The sequence below is a fragment of the Antedon mediterranea genome, chromosome 6 (genome assembly GCF_964355755.1).
Source record: "Antedon mediterranea chromosome 6, ecAntMedi1.1, whole genome shotgun sequence".
Classification (NCBI taxonomy): Eukaryota; Metazoa; Echinodermata; class Crinoidea; order Comatulida; family Antedonidae; genus Antedon; species Antedon mediterranea.
In genome coordinates, this window is record NC_092675.1 from 10,698,616 (window position 1) to 10,718,688 (window position 20,073).

A 20,073-nucleotide genomic window follows, 5' to 3' on the forward strand; every position below is an offset into this window, starting at 1 on the left:
TTGTTTGTGTTTTGATTATATTTAAAGTTTTATATTAAAGTTTGATAGTGTAGACAGACCTTTAAGTATAATTGAGAATGTCTCGTTTATTTGCCATGCAAACCTTTAAACAATATTGCAAAGTCACAACACAAGTACCCAAATATATACAGGTACTTATAATCTACTTACCACCTAAAGTCTTAGACCATAAGACCATCAATCTTTAGTTTCAAACTACAAAAATGTCCTAATTTCAGCTTCTTGTTATCATTCTTTAGAAATTATTTTTCATAATCATGTGCTTACCCCATTCATTTTGGTATACAATTTTTTTTTATAGTATACTAGAATTAGTAACCGTCTTCGACAGGTGTGAGTCCTGCTGATTTCAACCGCTCCTAGAAAACTGTAAAATAATATGCAAGAATTGCAATTGAAGTCTCATTTATTATGTTTTAATTCCATTTATACTGATGATACTGATATTATTTTAAAAAGGAAGCATTGCACAATGATACATTAACTCTACAGTTTCCTTTTTTTTTTGCCATGAAGTTGTTTTTTTCGTATTATAACATACCAATGTATATTTAATTAAGCTAAAATAAAAATAGATATTTCATTCTTTAATATCTGGCCAATATAACAACTCAATGACGTTTTTGATAAACATCGTTTAAAAACCATTTAGTCGACCATATAGCCTGCCCCCTCCAGGACTAAAAAAATCGATCAAAATCCATCTCGATTTAGTCAAGGTCCTGATTTAGTCGGCGATTTAGTTGAAGTTTGGTTTATAAATTTAAAAATGACATCATTTTTAAAGTTTTAGCTTTAAAAATTAGCTTTTAGCTTTAGCTAGACTAAAGTCCGATTTAAGAATACGGGCGTTAGCCTTTTTTTATCTTTCTTAAATAAATTACCATAGTTACAAATCAGACAGTAAGATATACACTTTGGATCATCGTTGTATAAAACAACTTCATAATAGTCATATCAATATTGAGCGTTTTCATTTTTCTACATGATTTACCAACTAATACATCTGTGTTTGTCTTCCAGTTAAGTTTATGATCAATGATACATCCTAAATATGTGTATTCTTCTGCCATATTAATTTCTTCTCCATTTTTAACAACTGGAATCAAATGTTTATATTCTTTCAATTACAACTTCTTTAGTTTTAGTTGCATTTAATTTCAGGTTGTTATCCTCACTCCACTTTAAAAAATCGGTTATCATTTCCCTATAACTATTTTCATCTGCATTGGTATAGCCAGTCAAAACGGTATCGTCAGCATATTTAACTACCAAACACATCTTGGACTTGGATCTAAAATATACAGTGAATAGAGAATACAGTACTGGTGAGATTACACACCCCTGTGGTATACCCACATTTACAACTCTCTCTTTTTAAATATCGTTTAATTTTACAAACTGTGGTCTGGCCATATAGCCATTTTAAAATATTTACATTAATGTTCATATTATTCAACTTTCTATTTCAGGTACTACAGTGTTAAATGCACTGGAAAAGTCAACATATAATGATCTGACATATGACCTATTTTTGTCTAAGTGACTATATATTCTGTTTATGTGAACTAACACAGCATCTTCCACACTGCGGTTTTCTTGATAAGCAAATTAAAAGGGGTGGTGAAAATGTTTAGTCATGTCAAATAAATGTTCAATTAAAATTTTCTCTTTTTAAAACATTTTATAACGTTTGATGTGATAGCAATTGGTCTGAAATCCTTCAGTTCCCTTGGTTTTTTTATTTTGGGTAGTGGGGATATCACAAAGGTTTTCCAGATTTTAGGAACAATACCATCATTTATACTTTGATTTAATAGTTGAGTGAAAACAGGTGCAATCTCAGTACTGCTCACTTCCCTGATAGTAATAAACACCACCAACAGTATTTTCATTTGTATCATTTACAGGCATTATATTATTTAATAGAGTATCGTTTACAGTAGCTTCATCATCAAATCGACAAGAAATCATTTAAGTTGTCGGAATTAAATAAATCATGATCTTGCTTTCTAGATTTAGCAACATTTTTATACCCTGTTAACATTTGTAATGCCTTCCTAGCTACTCTTGGATTATTTTCTTTAAATTTACTTTCAATGTTACTTTTAAATTTATGTTTAGATGCTTTGATGAGTTGATTAATTTCTTTGACTCATACTTCGTTTTTTTTGGCCATGTGCTTTGCGCTTCTTCTGTAACAAGAATTTGAGCTCACCTGCCGGTTATCCATGGTTTATCATTTGGATACTGAACTTTGCTTACAGTGGGATCAAGATATGAAGTCTGAGATAACCTGTGTTTTCATATTTTAATCGTTACAGTAAAAAATTTTCCAATCTGTACAGTCCAAGACAGGCTCGAAGTGTCTCAATAGTGTCATCATTCCATAGTTTGAACTTATTTACAACTGGCTTAAATTGTTTAAGCCTCTGACGATTTAGGAATTAAGTGTATATTATTATGATACAAGTTTCCTAATTTAGAGCATATCTTACTTTTATACGAGTCTTTTGTATTGCAATAGCAAAGGTCCTTTTGGATGAAAATAAACAACGGTGAAGTATATCTGTCCAAATTTACGAGGTAAGTAATATGGTCTGGCACTAACGGTCAACAATTCAACATCTGGTGTACATAATTGTTCTCTCACGGCCCAGTTTTTACACCACTTGTTATTTATGTAAATACATACACCTCCACCCCTTTGCTTTCCAGATTCTAGAGTTCGGTCACCTCTGATTATTTTGAAGTTATTTAATTCAAGTTGACTGTCAAGTATATTTTTATGTAACGTTTCTGTTAAACAGATCACAGAAGCATCTCTGTATTCATTCATATATCGTGTACATGCACATAGTTCGTCAAGCTTATTTGGAAGAGAGCGAACATTTCCAAAAATTATCAATGGTAGAGAAGGTTTTACTTGTCTCCGTCTTAAACGTTTTATAATTCCACCACTCCTACCCCTTTTCCTGCGTTTCACTTCCTGGGGATAGGTTTCATAGTCAACAGGTTTACTTGAGTCTAAAATGTATCCAAATGTGATTTGAAGCTATTCTGTACACTTTTGTTTTGTGATAAAATGTTTTGTCGAAATGCTCAAAATGGTCTAAAACGGTTTCAAATGTGATTTTAAGGTGTTTTTTTAGGCTTCATCGGGCTGTAGCAGGCGAGTAGACTGACCTCTTATTTTCAATGGGCCTAGCATTGTAAGGACAGGATTTTACAATCACAAGTTCTAATAAGAAATTACATCTAAAATTCATAATTACCACACATGTGCTGGTGACGATTAACACAAACAAGTTGAAAATACAGAAAAAAAAGATGAAAATAGACAACTTTTATTCCCAGTTTCGATGATACAATATGACTTGTAGGTAGGCCTATAGTATCACTCATGTAAAGTAAACTGATGTAAGCACTGCAAAGTAAAATGAAAATGCCTTACATACTTTTTGATTACAAATTAGGAAATCCAGAGTAAACAAATCATGATAGGCGTCAAAAGGTAGCCTTAATTATAATTAAGATTCTGTACCAACAATAAGCTGGTAATTAGTAGAATAATGAAGAATACTACGTTCAGGGCTAGAGTATGTCTAGAATAAAAACGTAGCATAAAGGTTATAGGAATGATCAACTTACTTATAAATAATTCACATTCCCATTGTTACAATACAGGTGGCATAGCCAATGTACAATTTTGCAAGCTAAGAATAAAAGAAAACGAATAAACGTAGAGCCACAATATACATAAATGTTATAAAGATATAACAATGTAGTTCTATAGCTTATATAAATAATCCTAAAAATAGAAGTGAACTGAAGTAATCCACAACCATGTGGCTTTTCTTTTACTTAAAAATTGTGCCTACCCTATCGAATCGCCTCTCTAAACCGTAATGCTGCCGTTTTTTCTCGGTTCCTGCTTTTATAGTCTTAATGACGCCCCTTGAAAATTCCATATTTCATAGGTAATTTTTAAAATATTTAATAAGTCATAATTTAATCAATATTTTGTTTACAAACTATAGACCATGACCATCTCCTTGCAAGATTGATGTTGAGTGCAAAATTCACACCGATCAGAGGTTGTAGTATATTTAGTTAAGTTACGGAATTTTTAATCATTTTGATCTGCCACTGAGATATTTCAATGTATTTCATGTTTTTTACCAATTATAGAATGAAGAACTAGAAACAATGAGAAAGGTGCATAAAAAGAGGTTTGATCGTTTGAAGATTTTGCAAGAAAACTGTTCCATTCTGAGAGAACAAATTAGTACTTATGATGAAGAAGAATTGTAAGTAATATCATTTACCCTGAGAACATCTGCCAATATAACCAAGGCTAGAAGCTTTTAAAGCACATGAAGTATTTTTTTTAGAGACTTATTATTACTTGTACTTTGTTCAACTCTTCTTGTTACTATAGGAAAACTTTGAATTCTAGAAAACATGTCAAGACAAGTTCAAAGCAACTTCAACAATTAAACAGTGATACAGTATGGAATGACCTAACTTTTTACAAAGAAAAATATACACAACTCAATAATGAAAGGCAAGACACTATTATTGCTTTTTGTATTTTTTTAGGTGTTGCTACCAGCTGAGCTTGCTACCAGCTCAGCACTCAAAATTAAGATGAAATGCCCTGGCAACAAAATGTCAACGTAAATATAGAATATTATAATCTGAGACAAAATTGTAGGCAAAGGTTTTCCAGTTTTAAATGAATGTATATGTTGTCCTGATTTTGTACAACAAATCAGCCCTCTGTCATCCACCACCTTCATATGCAAAAGAGCATAAATAGCATACATGTGTTCAAATAATTTATTTTGATAAAAAGTCACTGCACGTGAAAGTCTCATTATAAAATAATCTATTGGTCAGTCATGCCCACAGCAATGTGTGTGAATTGTGATTAGCTGCCTGTAGTTGAGCTTTGTCAGTAGTGGGAAAACTTACATGATAGAAGATCATATTGTATATCTACATTATCAAACTATTTTGTCAAAAAAAAGTATGATGTCCCCAAATATGGTAGTAATATGACATCATTGTATCCATCACATCACATTTTTTGTCATATATAGTTTGATAGTGTAGATGGAGCTTTACTGTGTATGTTGAATGCTGCCGCCTGATGTTTTTTTCAAATCCAAAATAATCAGTTGTAGTATGCAGTCAATAACCTTTATTTCCATTAAAACCTGACCATAGAGAGTCACAATTATAGTGTAATGTTTTATAGAACTTCAATTCAAACTAAATAATACAATATGTTATTGATAGGAAAATGGGATAAAAGTAATTTTATAGGAAATATTATCTTAATTGCTTGTAAAATTGATTTTTTTTATACTTAGAATTGATATACATGAAGAAATTGATACGCTTCAAGTGCAGACAACAGCTGATGCAAGTACAATTGCTGATTTAAGCAGGTGTCTTGAACAAGAAAGACTAAGTGAGTATAATGCATCCAAGGATATTTATTTGTAATTTCATCCTTGATTATTTTACAAATTGTTATTTAGACAACACAACAAAATGGATTTAATAATTATTCGAAATTCAACCAAATAATTTTCATAGAGTTACAAGCATGCTTTGAAAAAGAACACAAAAACTTGCAAATTTTCCAGAAGGAACAACGCATATTTGATGATCAATTAAAAAAGGTAAAGTATTGCCACAGTAGACTATATAAAAGATTGTTTTGTATAGCATAATGACCAAATAACTTTAAAGCTACATGCATGCATTTTAAGGGTAGTAGAACATGTCCAACTCAACACCACTGCACTATATATCGGTTTCTTTACCTATATTATATAAAACATCAAAACAATTCAAAGGCAAATAAATAATAAATCAAAACACATCTAATTAATTTTATATTATGCATATAGTTACAGAATAAAATGATAGCGGTTTCTTCCACTTATCTAAATTGTTGATAGTATATTTTTTCTACAGAATAAACTATTAAAGCAACAACTTCAACAAGAAAGAAATGAAAATAAGAAACTTATATCTGATCAAATACAACTAGAAAGAGAGGCAAGGTAACAAATTGTCAGGTCATAGTTTGTGGACATGATGATGTCATATCACTACAATATTTGACTATACCATTTGTCAAACTAGTTTGATAGTGTAGATAGAGCTTTAGAACAATGGAGGTGTTTTTTTTTTGTATTTTCTCTCTGATCTTTTTCCTGATGATGATTTGTGGGTTTGTATGTGTTGGACGATAAAGCTCTTTGTTAAATTTTTACCGTATATGTTGGTTGATGCTTCAAATAATATATGGAGTTATACCTGTATGTAAATTTCAGATCTGCCAGAGCTGATTTGTGTACTGTAAAGACGGACTTTCTTAGCAAAGAGACAGAGGTACAGCACAATAAACAAGAAATACACAAATTAAAAAGAAAGATGAAACGTAAGAATAAGAAATGGAAACAGTATAAGGCAGACAAACATTTGGCAATAAAAACTCCTAAGCAGGTAATGTGTTATATTCTCAATTTTTTTTAATATTGATGTATGTATATCTTTATATTGAAAATACTTTCAGTACAGTCTGCTATTCTCAAAGTTGAACAGTTAAAGATATATATATATATCCCTGAAAAAATGTTTTAATTATTTTTGTTGAATATGTTATTTTAATGTCACAATGTCATAGTTATTCACTTTGACCAAATATGGGACCGGGAAAAAAAATTACCTGGAAAAAAAATAGTCAAACTGGAAGTTTGTCTTTTCACAAGTGAAAACTTTTTTTTTTACGGATTAAGTTTAGTAATTAACTTGATTAAAACTGTGAAATGGACTATTCAAAGTCTTTTTTTATTTATATTCATTTTTCATATTTTTAGGGGACAATACATCTTTAAAATAAAAATTCTGACTTAAATGGTGAGAATATCGCAAGATTTACTAATGATTATTAGATAAAAAAAATTGAATAATATTTTTTTCAAAGTATTATTAAAATTTAAACTCTATATTAGTGAACCTTGACGGAAATAAAATAAGCAGAGCTGGTTGGGTATACGAGCAAAAATGTATACAAATTTATTTTGAATATCAGGGTTCGTACAGGTTTGGAAAGTTATGGAAATTCAATTTAGTATTAAGGTCCTGGAAAATAGAAAACATAAAATGTGAATGAATAAATAAGTGTTAATGTCTGCAAAATGGAAAAGCTATGGACAATTTCAAGAAAGATAGTTCAAACCTAATTAAAGTCATGTTTAAACAAGAAAATGATTGAACATATATCTTTTTACTTCCAGCATCAACTTTTCTTGAATAAATCCATCTTAAAAATGAGGAAGGTTTTTCCAGAATTTGAAGATAACGAATGGGAAGATGTGCAGTCTGATAGGTAAGACAGCAGCTCTATCATGTTTTTGTTTTTGTGATAACGAATGGGAAAATGTGCAGTCTGATAGGTAAGACAGCAGCTCTATCATGTTTTGTATTTATGATAACGAATGTGAAGATGTGCATTCTGATATGTAAGACAGCAGCTCTATCATGTTTTGTTTAATGATAACGAATAGGAAGATGTGCATTCTGATAGGTAAGACAGCAGCTCTATCATGTTTTGTTTTTATGATACCGAATGGGAAGATGTGCAGTCTGATAGGTAAGAAAGCAGCTCTGTCATGTTTTGTATTTATGATAACAAAGAGAAGATGTGCATTCTGATAGGTAAGACAGCATCTTTATCATGTTTTGTTTTTATGATAACGAATGGGAAGATGTGCAGTCTGATAGGTAAGACAGCATCTCTATCATGTTTTGTATTTATGAAAATGAATGGGAAGATGTGCAGTCTGATAGTAAGACAGCATCTCTATCATGTTTTGTTTTAATGTTAACGAATGGGAAGATGTGCATTCTGATAGGTAAGATAGCAGCTCTATCATGTTTTGTTTTTATGATAACGAATGGGAAGATGTGCATTCTGATAGGTAAGACAGCAGCTCTATCATGTTTTGTTTTAATGATAACGAATGGGAAGATGTGCATTCTGATAGGTAAGACAGCATCTTTATCATGTTTTGTTTTTATGATAACGAATGGGAAGATGTGCAGTCTGATAGGTAAGACAGCATCTCTATCATGTGTTGTTTTAATGATAACGAATGGGAAGATGTGCAGTCTGATAGGTAAGACAGCATCTCTATCATGTTTTGTATTTATGAAAATGAATGGGAAGATGTGCATTCTGATAGTAAGACAGCATCTCTATCATGTTTTGTTTTAATGATAACAAATGGGAAGATGTGCATTCTGATAGGTAGGAAAGCAGCTTGATCATGTTTTGTTTTTATGATAACGAATAAGAAGATGTGCTGTCTGATAGGTAAGATAGCAGCTCTATCATGTTTTGTTTTTATGATAACGAATAAGAAGATGTGCAGTCTGATAGGTAAGACAGCAGCTCTATCATGTTTTGTTTTTATGATAACGAATGGGAAGATGTGCTGTCTGATAGGTAAGATAGCAGCTCTATCATGTTTTGTTTTTATGATAACGAATGGGAAGATGTGCAGTCTGATAGGTAAGACAGCATCTCTATCATGTTTTGTTTTAATGATAACGAATGGGAAGATGTGCAGTCTGATAGGTAAGACAGCAGCTCTATCATGTTTTGTTTTAATGATAACGAATGGGAAGATGTGCATTCTGATAGGTAAGACAGCAGCTCTATCATGTTTTGTATTTATGATAACAAAGAGAAGATGTGCATTCTGATAGGTAAGACAGCATCTTTATCATGTTTTGTTTTTATGATAACGAATGGGAAGATGTGCAGTCTGATAGGTAAGACAGCATCTCTATCATGTGTTGTTTTAATGATAACGAATGGGAAAATGTGCATTCTGATAGGTAAGACAGCATCTCTATCATGTGTTGTTTTTATTATAACGAATGGGAAAATGTGCATTCTGATAGGTAAGACAGCAGCTCTATCATTTTTGTTTTAATGATAACGAATGGGAAGATGTGCAGTCTGATAGGTAAGATAGCAGCTCTGTCATGTTTTGTTTTTATGATAACGAATGGGAAGATGTGCATTCTGATAGGTAAGAAAGCAGCTCTATCATGTTTTGTTTTTATGATAACGAATGGGAAGATGTCCATTCTGATAGGTAAGACAGCAGCTCTGTCATGTTTTGTATTTATGATAACGAATGGGAAGATGTGCAGTCTGATAGGTAAGACAGCAGCTCTGTCATGTTTTGTATTTATGATAACGAATGGGAAGATGTGCTGTCTGATAGGTAAGACAGCAGCTCTATCATGTTTTGTTTTTATGATAACGAATGGGAAGATGTCCATTCTGATAGGTAAGACAGCAGCTCTGTCATGTTTTGTATTTATGATAACGAATGGGAAGATGTGCAGTCTGATAGGTAAGACAGCAGCTCTGTCATGTTTTGTATTTATGATAACGAATGGGAAGATGTGCTGTCTGATAGGTAAGACAGCAGCTCTATCATGTTTTGTTTTTATGATAACGAATAAGAAGATGTGCAGTCTGATAGGTAAGATAGCAGCTCTATCATGTTTTGTTTTTATGATAACGAATGGGAAGATGTGCTGTCTGATATGTAAGATAGCAGCTCTATCATGTTTTGTTTTTATGATAACGAATGGGAAGATGTGCAGTCTGATAGGTAAGATAGCAGCTCTGTCATGTTTTGTATTTATGATAACGAATGGGAAGATGTGCAGTCTGATAGGTAAGACAGCAGCTCTGTCATGTTTTGTATTTATGATAACGAATGGGAAGATGTGCAGTCTGATAGGTAAGACAGCAGCTCTATCATGTTTTGTTTTTATGATAACGAATAAGAAGATGTGCAGTCTGATAGGTAAGATAGCAGCTCTATCATGTTTTGTTTTTATGATAACGAATGGGAAGATGTGCTGTCTGATATGTAAGACAGCAGCTCTATCATGTTTTGTTTTTATGATAACGAATAAGAAGATGTGCAGTCTGATAGGTAAGATAGCAGCTCTATCATGTTTTGTTTTTATGATAACGAATGGGAAGATGTGCTGTCTGATATGTAAGACAGCAGCTCTATCATGTTTTGTTTTTATGATAACGAATAAGAAGATGTGCAGTCTGATAGGTAAGATAGCAGCTCTATCATGTTTTGTTTTTATGATAACGAATGGGAAGATGTGCTGTCTGATATGTAAGATAGCAGCTCTATCATGTTTTGTTTTTAGTCGCGTGGAAGCGACTCTATAGTTCACTATGTCGGTCGGTCGGTCTGTCTGTCTGTCGGTCTGTCTGTCTGTCTGTCCGGTATCACTATGCGTTTTATCGCTTTATGACCTTATCTTGATATCAGTTTAATCTAGCTAAGTCAATTTTTCACAGAATATTCCTTATGGCCAGGAATCGATGTGGTTATGTTTTCACGGTGCGCAATAAAAAATTACGCGGTCTACGCACGATTTAACGAAATCACGTTTGTAATCATATCTTAACAACCATGAATCACAATTAAATAAAATTTGGTACTCATAAATTTCAGGGCATAAATCATCATATGGCAATACAATTACGTGCGTAGCGCATGTAACGCATGCGTACGCGCGCTTAAAATTTTCAAAATTTATTTTCGATGAAATAAGAGTACGTTTCAGGCAATTTTAAGCGTTTACAAAATTGCCATGAGTGCACAGATTTTTGCGCGCGCACTGCGCGTTAAATGTTATTGCGCACTCATTTTGCCCGATTTCTGTTTTCTTGACTTACTTTTCAACTCGAAATTACGTTATACGAGCACGTCAAAAGTGACAGGCTACGCACGTGTAAATTAAAAAAATATAAATGTTTTTAAACATTTCAACATTTTTAAACATGTTCAGTAATTTCGGTCAGTATAGTTCACTATGTCGGTCAGTCCGTCTGTCTGTCGGTCTGTTTGTCTGTCGGTCCGGTATCACTATGCATTGTAGCACGCGACTTAATGGCTGTTGGCCTTGTTATGATAACGAATGGGAAGATGTGCTGTCTGATATGTAAGATAGCAGCTCTATCATGTTTTGTATTTATGATAACGAATGGGAAGATGTGCTGTCTGATAGGTAAGACAGCAGCTCTATCATGTTTTGTTTTTATGATAACGAATGGGAAGATGTGCAGTCTGATAGGTAAGATAGCAGCTCTGTCATGTTTTGTTTTTATGATAACGAATGGGAAGATGTGCTGTCTGATAGGTAAGATAGCAGCTCTATCATGTTTTGTTTTTATGATAACGAATGGGAAGATGTGCTGTCTGATATGTAAGATAGCAGCTCTATCATGTTTTGTTTTTATGATAACGAATGGGAAGATGTGCTGTCTGATAGGTAAGATAGCAGCTCTATCATGTTTTGTTTTTATGATAACGAATGGGAAGATGTGCTGTCTGATATGTAAGATAGCAGCTCTATCATGTTTTGTTTTTATGATAACGAATGGGAAGATGTGCTGTCTGATAGGTAAGATAGCAGCTCTATCATGTTTTGTTTTTATGATAACGAATGGGAAGATGTGCTGTCTGATATGTAAGACAGCAGCTCTATCATGTTTTGTTTTTATGATAACGAATGGGAAGATGTGCTGTCTGATAGGTAAGATAGCAGCTCTATCATGTTTTGTTTTTATGATAACGAATAAGAAGATGTGCAGTCTGATAGGTAAGATAGCAGCTCTATCATGTTTTGTTTTTATGATAACGAATAAGAAGATGTGCTGTCTGATAGGTAAGACAGCAGCTCTATCATGTTTTGTTTTTATGATAACGAATGGGAAGATGTGCTGTCTGATATGTAAGACAGCAGCTCTATCATGTTTTGTTTTTATGATAACGAATGGGAAGATGTGCTGTCTGATAGGTAAGATAGCAGCTCTATCATGTTTTGTTTTTATGATAACGAATAAGAAGATGTGCAGTCTGATAGGTAAGACAGCAGCTCTATCATGTTTTGTTTTTATGATAACGAATGGGAAGATGTGCTGTCTGATATGTAAGACAGCAGCTCTATCATGTTTTGTTTTTTTGTGATTTAATTTTGGCTCAATGATGTATGTTTGTTTTATTATTCAGTGATGATGTTGTTAGCAGTAACCCAGAGAGTTTAGGACAGCAAATAATGCGGTCAGCAAACAAGTTGTCAAGGAGGAATCTGTCAGGTCTAGTAAAATCACCCAAGTCACCGCGAGAGGTAACCATACACATTTTTCATAACCTACTGTAAAACCTTGAAAAGCGAGGCTTTCTTTTAGGATTCTTAGGTGTGCTTTTTTTTTAGATGGGCTTCTTTTTTAAATGAATGCTCTAAATTTTGTAAATTGCTACTACGATAATATGATTTTTTAGACATTCTCTACCAATTTTACACATTTGCCAAAAAGCAGATAATTGAAGAAGATACAAGATGCAATCAAAGTACCATTTGCAAAACAACAAATTTGTAGAATAAATATTTGAGGCTTGATTGTTGAGATTATTAAGGGATGTAAGGTCATATTGATATAACACGATCATACATTTCTATTCCTTTGACATTATACAGTACATTCAAAAAGAAGCGTTTAGCGTGTGACTGTAATTTAATATGAGTCTATCTGATCCTTGTGTAACATTTAATAGGAGAGTTTAAGATCCAAACCTTTTTGCAACTTTAATACAGTAATTGGCCAAATGGTTGTAATTGTATTTTGTCTTGTACTCCAGTGAGCAGTATCATAAAAAATGTCCATAATAATTATGTACATTATTGTACATTATTGCACATTATAGGTAAATGTGAACTTCACTAGTATTAGATAGGGATTAGAGAATGACATCAACAATGCCTTGAAATAGTTTGACCTGTAGCAAAAAGTATAGTTGTTATAATTAAGCAAACACATTCCCTCCTTTCATATAGTTAATTTCTGTTGAAACCTACCTAAGGCGGATGGCTAAGGCATACAAAGGCAAAGAAGCAGAGCATACAATCCAAATATCTGTAGCAACTCAGACTGAACGAGGTATACAATACATTTTAATAATTAAATTTGATATGATAACTCTACATTAAATTATATTTTAATATTTAATATATGTTACAATACTGACATCTGTGGAGCAGTGAGCCCTGAAAATAATCCAATACATGCTACAGTATAGAAGCCATTAGATAGTACTGTAAAACCCCACAATTACCATGGGCGCTTGTCGAATGGCATGTGATGCCTACTTCACCAATCAAAAGAGAGAGATACACTCAGGTGTGTTTAAAACAAATTTGTTGAACTAAGTATTAGTACTTTCAAAAATTCCATGTCAAAATAAGGGTAAAATGAGTGTAGATTTTCTGGGGCTTCTAATGAGACAATGAAGCTCTATAGCTCGTAAGCCAGAATAAATAAAGCTTATTTTTATATGCAGTTCAAGAAGCAGAAATTAGATTCTTAAAAGAATCTTTGCTTGAAAAGAATGATGAAATAGCATCAATGACAGACAGTGAAGGTAGCAGTTTGAGTACCATTGTTACTTCATGTAAGACAAATTGTATTCCTATTTTTTGTGTGAAGATTTAATCAAGTCATTTCTGGTAATGAAGGATTTTTTAATGATAAAAAGGACAGAGAAAATGAATCATACAGTACTTTACTTAAAATGAAATAAAAGGTTTTAATTATTTGTCACTGTGACAAATAATTTACCTATTGATTCTGTCAGAATTTGTAAATTAGATTGGTACCTCTAATATGGTATCTGGTTTTACTGCACATCCAACCATACACTTTAAGAAATCAGAAGATTCCTCTAGGTTGCTATGTCGTAGACTATATTGATATTCCTTTCAGCCCCTAAAGTTGAGAGACAACACACAGCAACTTCACCACACTTACCACTACCCAAGTTACAGAAACTTCTTGTGAAGACATACTGTGGAAAGGCTGGGCTAACAGACCAAAATATTTGTAGTTTGAAGAACCGACTTGCATCCCTTCAACAACAGGTAAAGATGGCATATTATATACAATAGCATTAAAACAGGTATTTGCCATACTTACTCTACTCAATTATTTCTTGAAATTGTACTTTTGTGTTTATTTGTATGAAAGGTATAATAAATCCAAAGGCGATTTACTGAAAAAATGACAATGCTTTGGGCATCAGTCAATGGAGATACAAAACAAAATAAGCATAAAAAGTAAAAAAAAATGAAATGATAAAGTAAAACAGCCAGAAAATTTGCAGTGCAAGTCACTATAAAAAAAAATAGGTCTGTCTGTTTCAAAGAAATTGGCTATAATAAGAGGTTTCATGTAAACAGCATAAATGGAGGAATTTTAAAAAGGTATACTTTGCGAGTATTGACCGCATGATTTAGGAAGAGATAGCAGGGGACAAAGGCAAAACAGCTGTTAGTATGGTTCGTTATTCAATCCATGCGATTGGTATATAACACTATATTTTGTGTTGTTAGGTTATAGCAACAAAAAGATCAAAGCGCATTCTTCAACAATCTGTGGAACAGTTGACTGCAAAATGTGAGCTACTACAAGCTGATTTGAGCCTATCCAATCAAAGGTTGAAGATAAGCAAAGAAACCATAAAAGTACATATCTCTACTATACATATACACAACATAAAGTATTTTTTTCACAAGTAATGTGGCATGCAAACCACTGTTTATTTACTATTTGTTTACCCTATTACAAAGTATTAGGATTTTATGATACCACAAACGATTTTGTATTGAATAAATTTTCATTGAAAAAAGTAGTTTTTCAGAATGAGTGAAAAATAAATTGCCATGTGACCACAGATTTATGCAAATTACCATTCTTTTCAATAGCCTCCCCCTTTTCCTTTAAAAGATCTTACAGTACACCGTGAAAGGGTTACCACTTTTATACTATCTTGTTTTTTTTTTCTTTTTTCTCCAGAGGTTGACACGAGAAGTTGAGCAGAACAATGATGAAGCAGAACTTGTCAGACAACAAGTTGAAATGTGCTGCAAAAGACAAACAAGCAGCACAAAACAACCCAAGCATACTGACACTGATTGGAAAGAACTGGAATTACGTGCTAAGGTATCTTGCATTCACAATCCTTAAATTAAGAAGCCTGAAATGGAGTTTTGCTTGCTTTTCAGGGTCCTGGGTGCAAATCAAAGAAATCTAGATGCTGAGGTCCGGGGATTAAAGGGTTTTCTGTGGCTGCGACACTATTAGTTCCACATCCCTTAAACTTTTTGATTTTTAGCCAACAGGAAGGGTAACATCTGACTAATTACTCAACACCAGATGCAAAGCTACTCCACAGTAGTTACAAACAATTACAATAATGATGTTATTATTAAAATAAAAAATTATTGATATGTAGATTGTGTAATTGTCCTCCTTGTCCTCCTAGAATGCATTGTTGTATTTTCCTGGGTGGTCAACTATTCCATACATTAATTTGAAATACTGTTTACATTCAGAACCAGTCTATTGAATTATCACAACGGAATGTGGTGGTGAAAACGCTTAAAAGTGAGATTGAATCACAGGCTCAGCAGATAAAGACTCTTCAAGATAGGCAAGTTACAGGGGTGTCTAGAAAACTCAGATCTAGAAAACTCAGATCTCAGATATATCTGAGTTGTCTAGATCTAGCTTGTTTGAATACTACAGTATTTTGCTGCAGTATTTTACTTTTTCTTACTAATAATATTAATTATTGTAACTTGTAGTAGCAGCCTACGACTTAAATCATAAAGAAATACAGTATACACCTTTTGAAATGTAGGCTTAGCATTTAGGCCTAGCCTAGCTAAGCAAACTCAATTCAAGGCTCAATGTGTATGTGCTATCGCGATGTATCGCGAAGAGTAGGCCTGGCCCTACTAGTAGGCTAGAAAGTGGTCAACTCGTACCCAAAATAACTCGTACCTATTCCCAACTTGGCTAACTTGTACCCACACCAACTCGTACATACCTAATTTTTAAGCCTACATTTTAACGGTAACGTGCACTGTATTTTTTTTATGATTTAAGCCGTAGGCCACTTCTACATTTTACAATATTAGTAAGAAAACGTAAGTGACAGTAATCAGTTTTAATAATACTCTATTATTTCAAATTACCTACCTTCTGAATAATAATTGAATGACCCAATGACCTACCAACCAATCATTTGATGATCTGATATTGATATCTGAGTTTTCTAGACACCCAAGTTACAGTGCTACATGATGCATTTGATTTATTAGTAAATTAAAAATAGGTGTATTAAGCTTTATGTTTAAAAAATCTTGAAATTAAAATTCCCTCTAAATAAAGATATCATTTTAGTGTATAAGGATTTTACTTTACATGGTACACACATTTTTTTCTACCAATGAATTTGGGTTTCAAAAGATTAAAAAATATTAAAATTGAATAGTCACTCCACATTCAATCATCTAATTAATTGTGTGGTCTTGGCACATGTCGAACACATACTGTGTACTACTGTTGGCATCTAGTGCTCCAGTGGAGTAGAACAGTGTGCACCTCATGTTGATTTTCGAAACAACGTTGCAGGGCAAAAATTCTTTTATTTAATATAAGTATTCTTACTTTATGAAATATATTAGGATTAGTCATAATGAACGTGATCTAAATCAAAAGAGGTCACTTATGGAAGATTTGAGAGCTAGAGTGAAAGCCTCCACCAATAAAGACAAGTCAGACAATGTCTATCTGGTAAGTAATCTTTAGTTTCTTCTGAAGCATAATAGATGTTAATACTGTGGCTGGTAACCCAATTAGATCAAATTTACCAAACATCAAACCATATCTATATTTTCATAAAGATTCAATAAATACAAGCCGTCACCCAATTAGAGTAAATTTACCATCTATAATTGCATAATGTTGTAATCTGATGTAAAACAGGTTTAATTGCGACAACAATTAATTGAGTGTAGCTGGCTGACGAGCAGTTTGTTTACGCAGAACATAAATAAAGGATAAACAAAATTATTGTAGTTGAACCTTCTTTGTGTACAGTATAACAGAATCCAAAAGCAACATAAATATAAATTCCAGTCGAGATTCTCTTTGCACAATATGTGGAGAATAATTTTTCCTACTATTAACACAGGATATGGAACTGATAGTTTTAAGTATATTTTTCTTGTTGGGAGATAATCATGAAGTTGGACCTTGTATTTAAAAACATCACTTTCTACACACCATGATACTCCTAAAACTTTTTCAACTGGGAGTTTGTTTTGTTTGTTTATTAATTTTTTCCACACACATCAATATACATTTTACTTAAATATTTAGATATTAAAAAAAGTATGATGAGTGTGGAAGGTGACCAAATAAGTTGAAAACTTTAGAATTTAGTTTGGATACCCAGACAAGCACACGGGAGAAAAATTATCACTTAAACAATAATTACAGATAAATATACGAAAATGATTATACAAATGAAGCGTTTAAGTTAGAAACCATTAATTGTAACAGGAGTCAATCAGATTACAGACCGACCGAGTTAAGTTGAACGCATCAAAAAATAATATTTAAAAACAAAATAAATAAATAAAACTAAAGATGTATTGTCCCTTGAAACACAAAAAAATGAAGGTCAAAATATTCTAAATTTAAAGTGGCCATATCAAAGTAATATTAAAGTTTAAGTCGAAAATTTGAGCCAAAAACAACAAGTTTACGTAATTAACAGGTAAATTAGTTTGATTACATTTCATGTGGAAAATCGTCACGAGCGAAAGTAGATTTCAAACCATGAGTATGCATTAATATGTATATGCTAAATTAGGATTGTTTACAACTCGAATTAAGAAGGTATTTTCACACAGATCATGAGGAAGTTTTATGATTATGCATACAGAGTAGCCAAACAAGCACGTTTCATTATGGGATATGTTTTGATTGAAAACTTTGACTGGAAGTCAAAGTTATTTTTTAAACAAAAAAACGTCTGTATTTCAGTTAATTTTTTTTTTTCCAAAAATTTTTGGTGATAGTTAATAACTATTATGATACTTCAAAATGACCCACCTTTTTTCGAAATCTTTTATTTTTTATTTTTTTGGAATTAGTCAAAGGGACAATACATCTTTAAGAAATATAGTAAAAAATTATAGAATATATTATGTAAATCCAAATATAAATAATTTACAATTCATTTAAAACTCTTTAAATCCAATACAAAAAAATATCAAAAGAAGGAAAGAGGAGACTACTCACCATACACTGAGACCAAGAGGCTTTTATAATGATATTTAAATGATGAAAGAGAATGTTTATTTTTTAAAGAAGGGGAGATATTTTTCCATAATTTTGGGCCATTGTACAGAATTGAAGAGCGTCTGAGTTTAGAATTTGATAGATCGCTTAAGAAATTTGTCTGGGAGAATCGTGTATTATATGAGTGGAGTTCGGATGCGTTAGTAAATAAAGAACAAACATAAGGTGGTAATGTTTTTTTAGTAAGACGAAACATAAAAGTGTTAGTTAATAGTTTATTTAAATCATAAATATTTAGAACATTTTAATAATGAAAAAATAATTTAGAATAAGAATTAATTGGTGCCCCTGCACAAATTCTGACAATTCTTTTTGTAGTTTAAAAATACGATCAAGTTTAGTACTTGTCCAGGGGAAGAGTGTTTTAAATTATTAATAATACTAACATTTCTAGAAATAATATTACTAACTTTATTTAAATGTGGTTTCCAAGTTAAATTAGCGTCAATAGTAACACCGAGAAATTTAGTTTCATTGACGCGAGAAATAAGATGATTATCAATAAATAAGTTATCAAAAGTAAGATTTCCCTTTGTGCGATTAAAAATAATATAGTTAGTTTTAAAGACAATTTATTTAACTTAAACTTAAGAGAACGTTTATTTTTGTGAGAAAAAAATATGTTAATAACATCTGCAAACAAAACAAAATGAAGGAGATTTGAGCAATTTGAAATATTATTTACGTAAATTAAAAATAACAAAGGACCAAGTATGGAGTCTTGGGGTACACGATATTTACTGTAAGATAATTTAGAATTAAACGAATTGACAGACGTGAAGTGGGTCAGTCTTTATGTTTATATCAAGCACTAACTTCCCTTGTTCAGATTCTGGAATACTATCAACTATCAATCAAGTATCCAGCGCCTCCAACTGTTGCAAAATACAGCTGCTAGGATTATAACACTAACAGGGACAGGCAAGTTTTAACACATCACTCCAGTTTTACAGGAGTTGCATTGGCTCCCTATCCGATATAGGAGTATTTTCAAGATACTCCTGATTGCATTCAAGACACTAAATGGTGAAGGTCCAGATTACCTTCGCGAGCTGCTCATTTGGTACATACCTTCTCGAAGACTTCGATCCGGTGACAAGTTTCTCCTTGTTGAGCCAAGATCTGCACGTTCATGGGGGTCTTTTTCTGTTTCAGCTCCTCGTCTGTGGAATCGGTTATCTTTACACATTCGTTCAAGCAAGTCTACTGATGTTTTCAAGAGTGCGCTTAAGACACATCTGCTGTCGGCTGCTTTTGGCAATTTGTAAGATTTACTTTGTTTAGCTATTTACCCACATCACTGAGAACACCTGTGAGTTATGTACTGGCTGGTCTATGCACCGTAAATTGCTGGTAAACGGAAGCAGTGATGTGGGTTTGATTGGTCTTGTTTATTTTTTTGGTTTTTGTCAAATTTATCAATTGTATTTAGGTTTAAGGTTAAAATGTTTCATTGTTTTTCACAAGCGCCTTGAGCACTTTAGTGGATATGTGCGCTGTATAAATCTTATTATTATTTCCTGTTGTTTGATATCCATTTATGTAATCTCAATCCAGCTTGTGCATACATATAACTTCGGCTTCAGTGCGAAGAGACCTTAAACCATTGTCAACATAGAAATCGTTTCGTATGAAGTCAGCTGCTACTTTTCCTTATTGTTTTTCGCCATCATCCGCAGCACGTTTAAGACCAAAGTTCCTGT

The 20,073-nt window shown here is 32.6% G+C and overlaps 1 protein-coding gene across 1 annotated transcript in view; it reads left to right on the plus strand.

Moving 5' to 3' along the window:
• Positions 1–20,073, plus strand: part of LOC140051391 (centlein-like) — a 28,927-nt gene that overhangs the window by 1,005 nt on the left and 7,849 nt on the right. Inside the window, exons 3-17 of the mRNA XM_072096592.1 lie at positions 4,213–4,331; positions 4,463–4,588; positions 5,400–5,500; positions 5,629–5,714; positions 6,013–6,101; positions 6,375–6,546; positions 7,341–7,432; positions 12,171–12,288; positions 12,997–13,099; positions 13,500–13,610; positions 13,922–14,076; positions 14,548–14,679; positions 15,011–15,157; positions 15,550–15,647; positions 16,687–16,795. Coding sequence (XP_071952693.1) covers positions 4,213–4,331; positions 4,463–4,588; positions 5,400–5,500; positions 5,629–5,714; positions 6,013–6,101; positions 6,375–6,546; positions 7,341–7,432; positions 12,171–12,288; positions 12,997–13,099; positions 13,500–13,610; positions 13,922–14,076; positions 14,548–14,679; positions 15,011–15,157; positions 15,550–15,647; positions 16,687–16,795 — 1,758 coding nt within the window. The remainder of the gene's footprint in view (positions 1–4,212; positions 4,332–4,462; positions 4,589–5,399; positions 5,501–5,628; positions 5,715–6,012; positions 6,102–6,374; positions 6,547–7,340; positions 7,433–12,170; positions 12,289–12,996; positions 13,100–13,499; positions 13,611–13,921; positions 14,077–14,547; positions 14,680–15,010; positions 15,158–15,549; positions 15,648–16,686; positions 16,796–20,073) is intronic.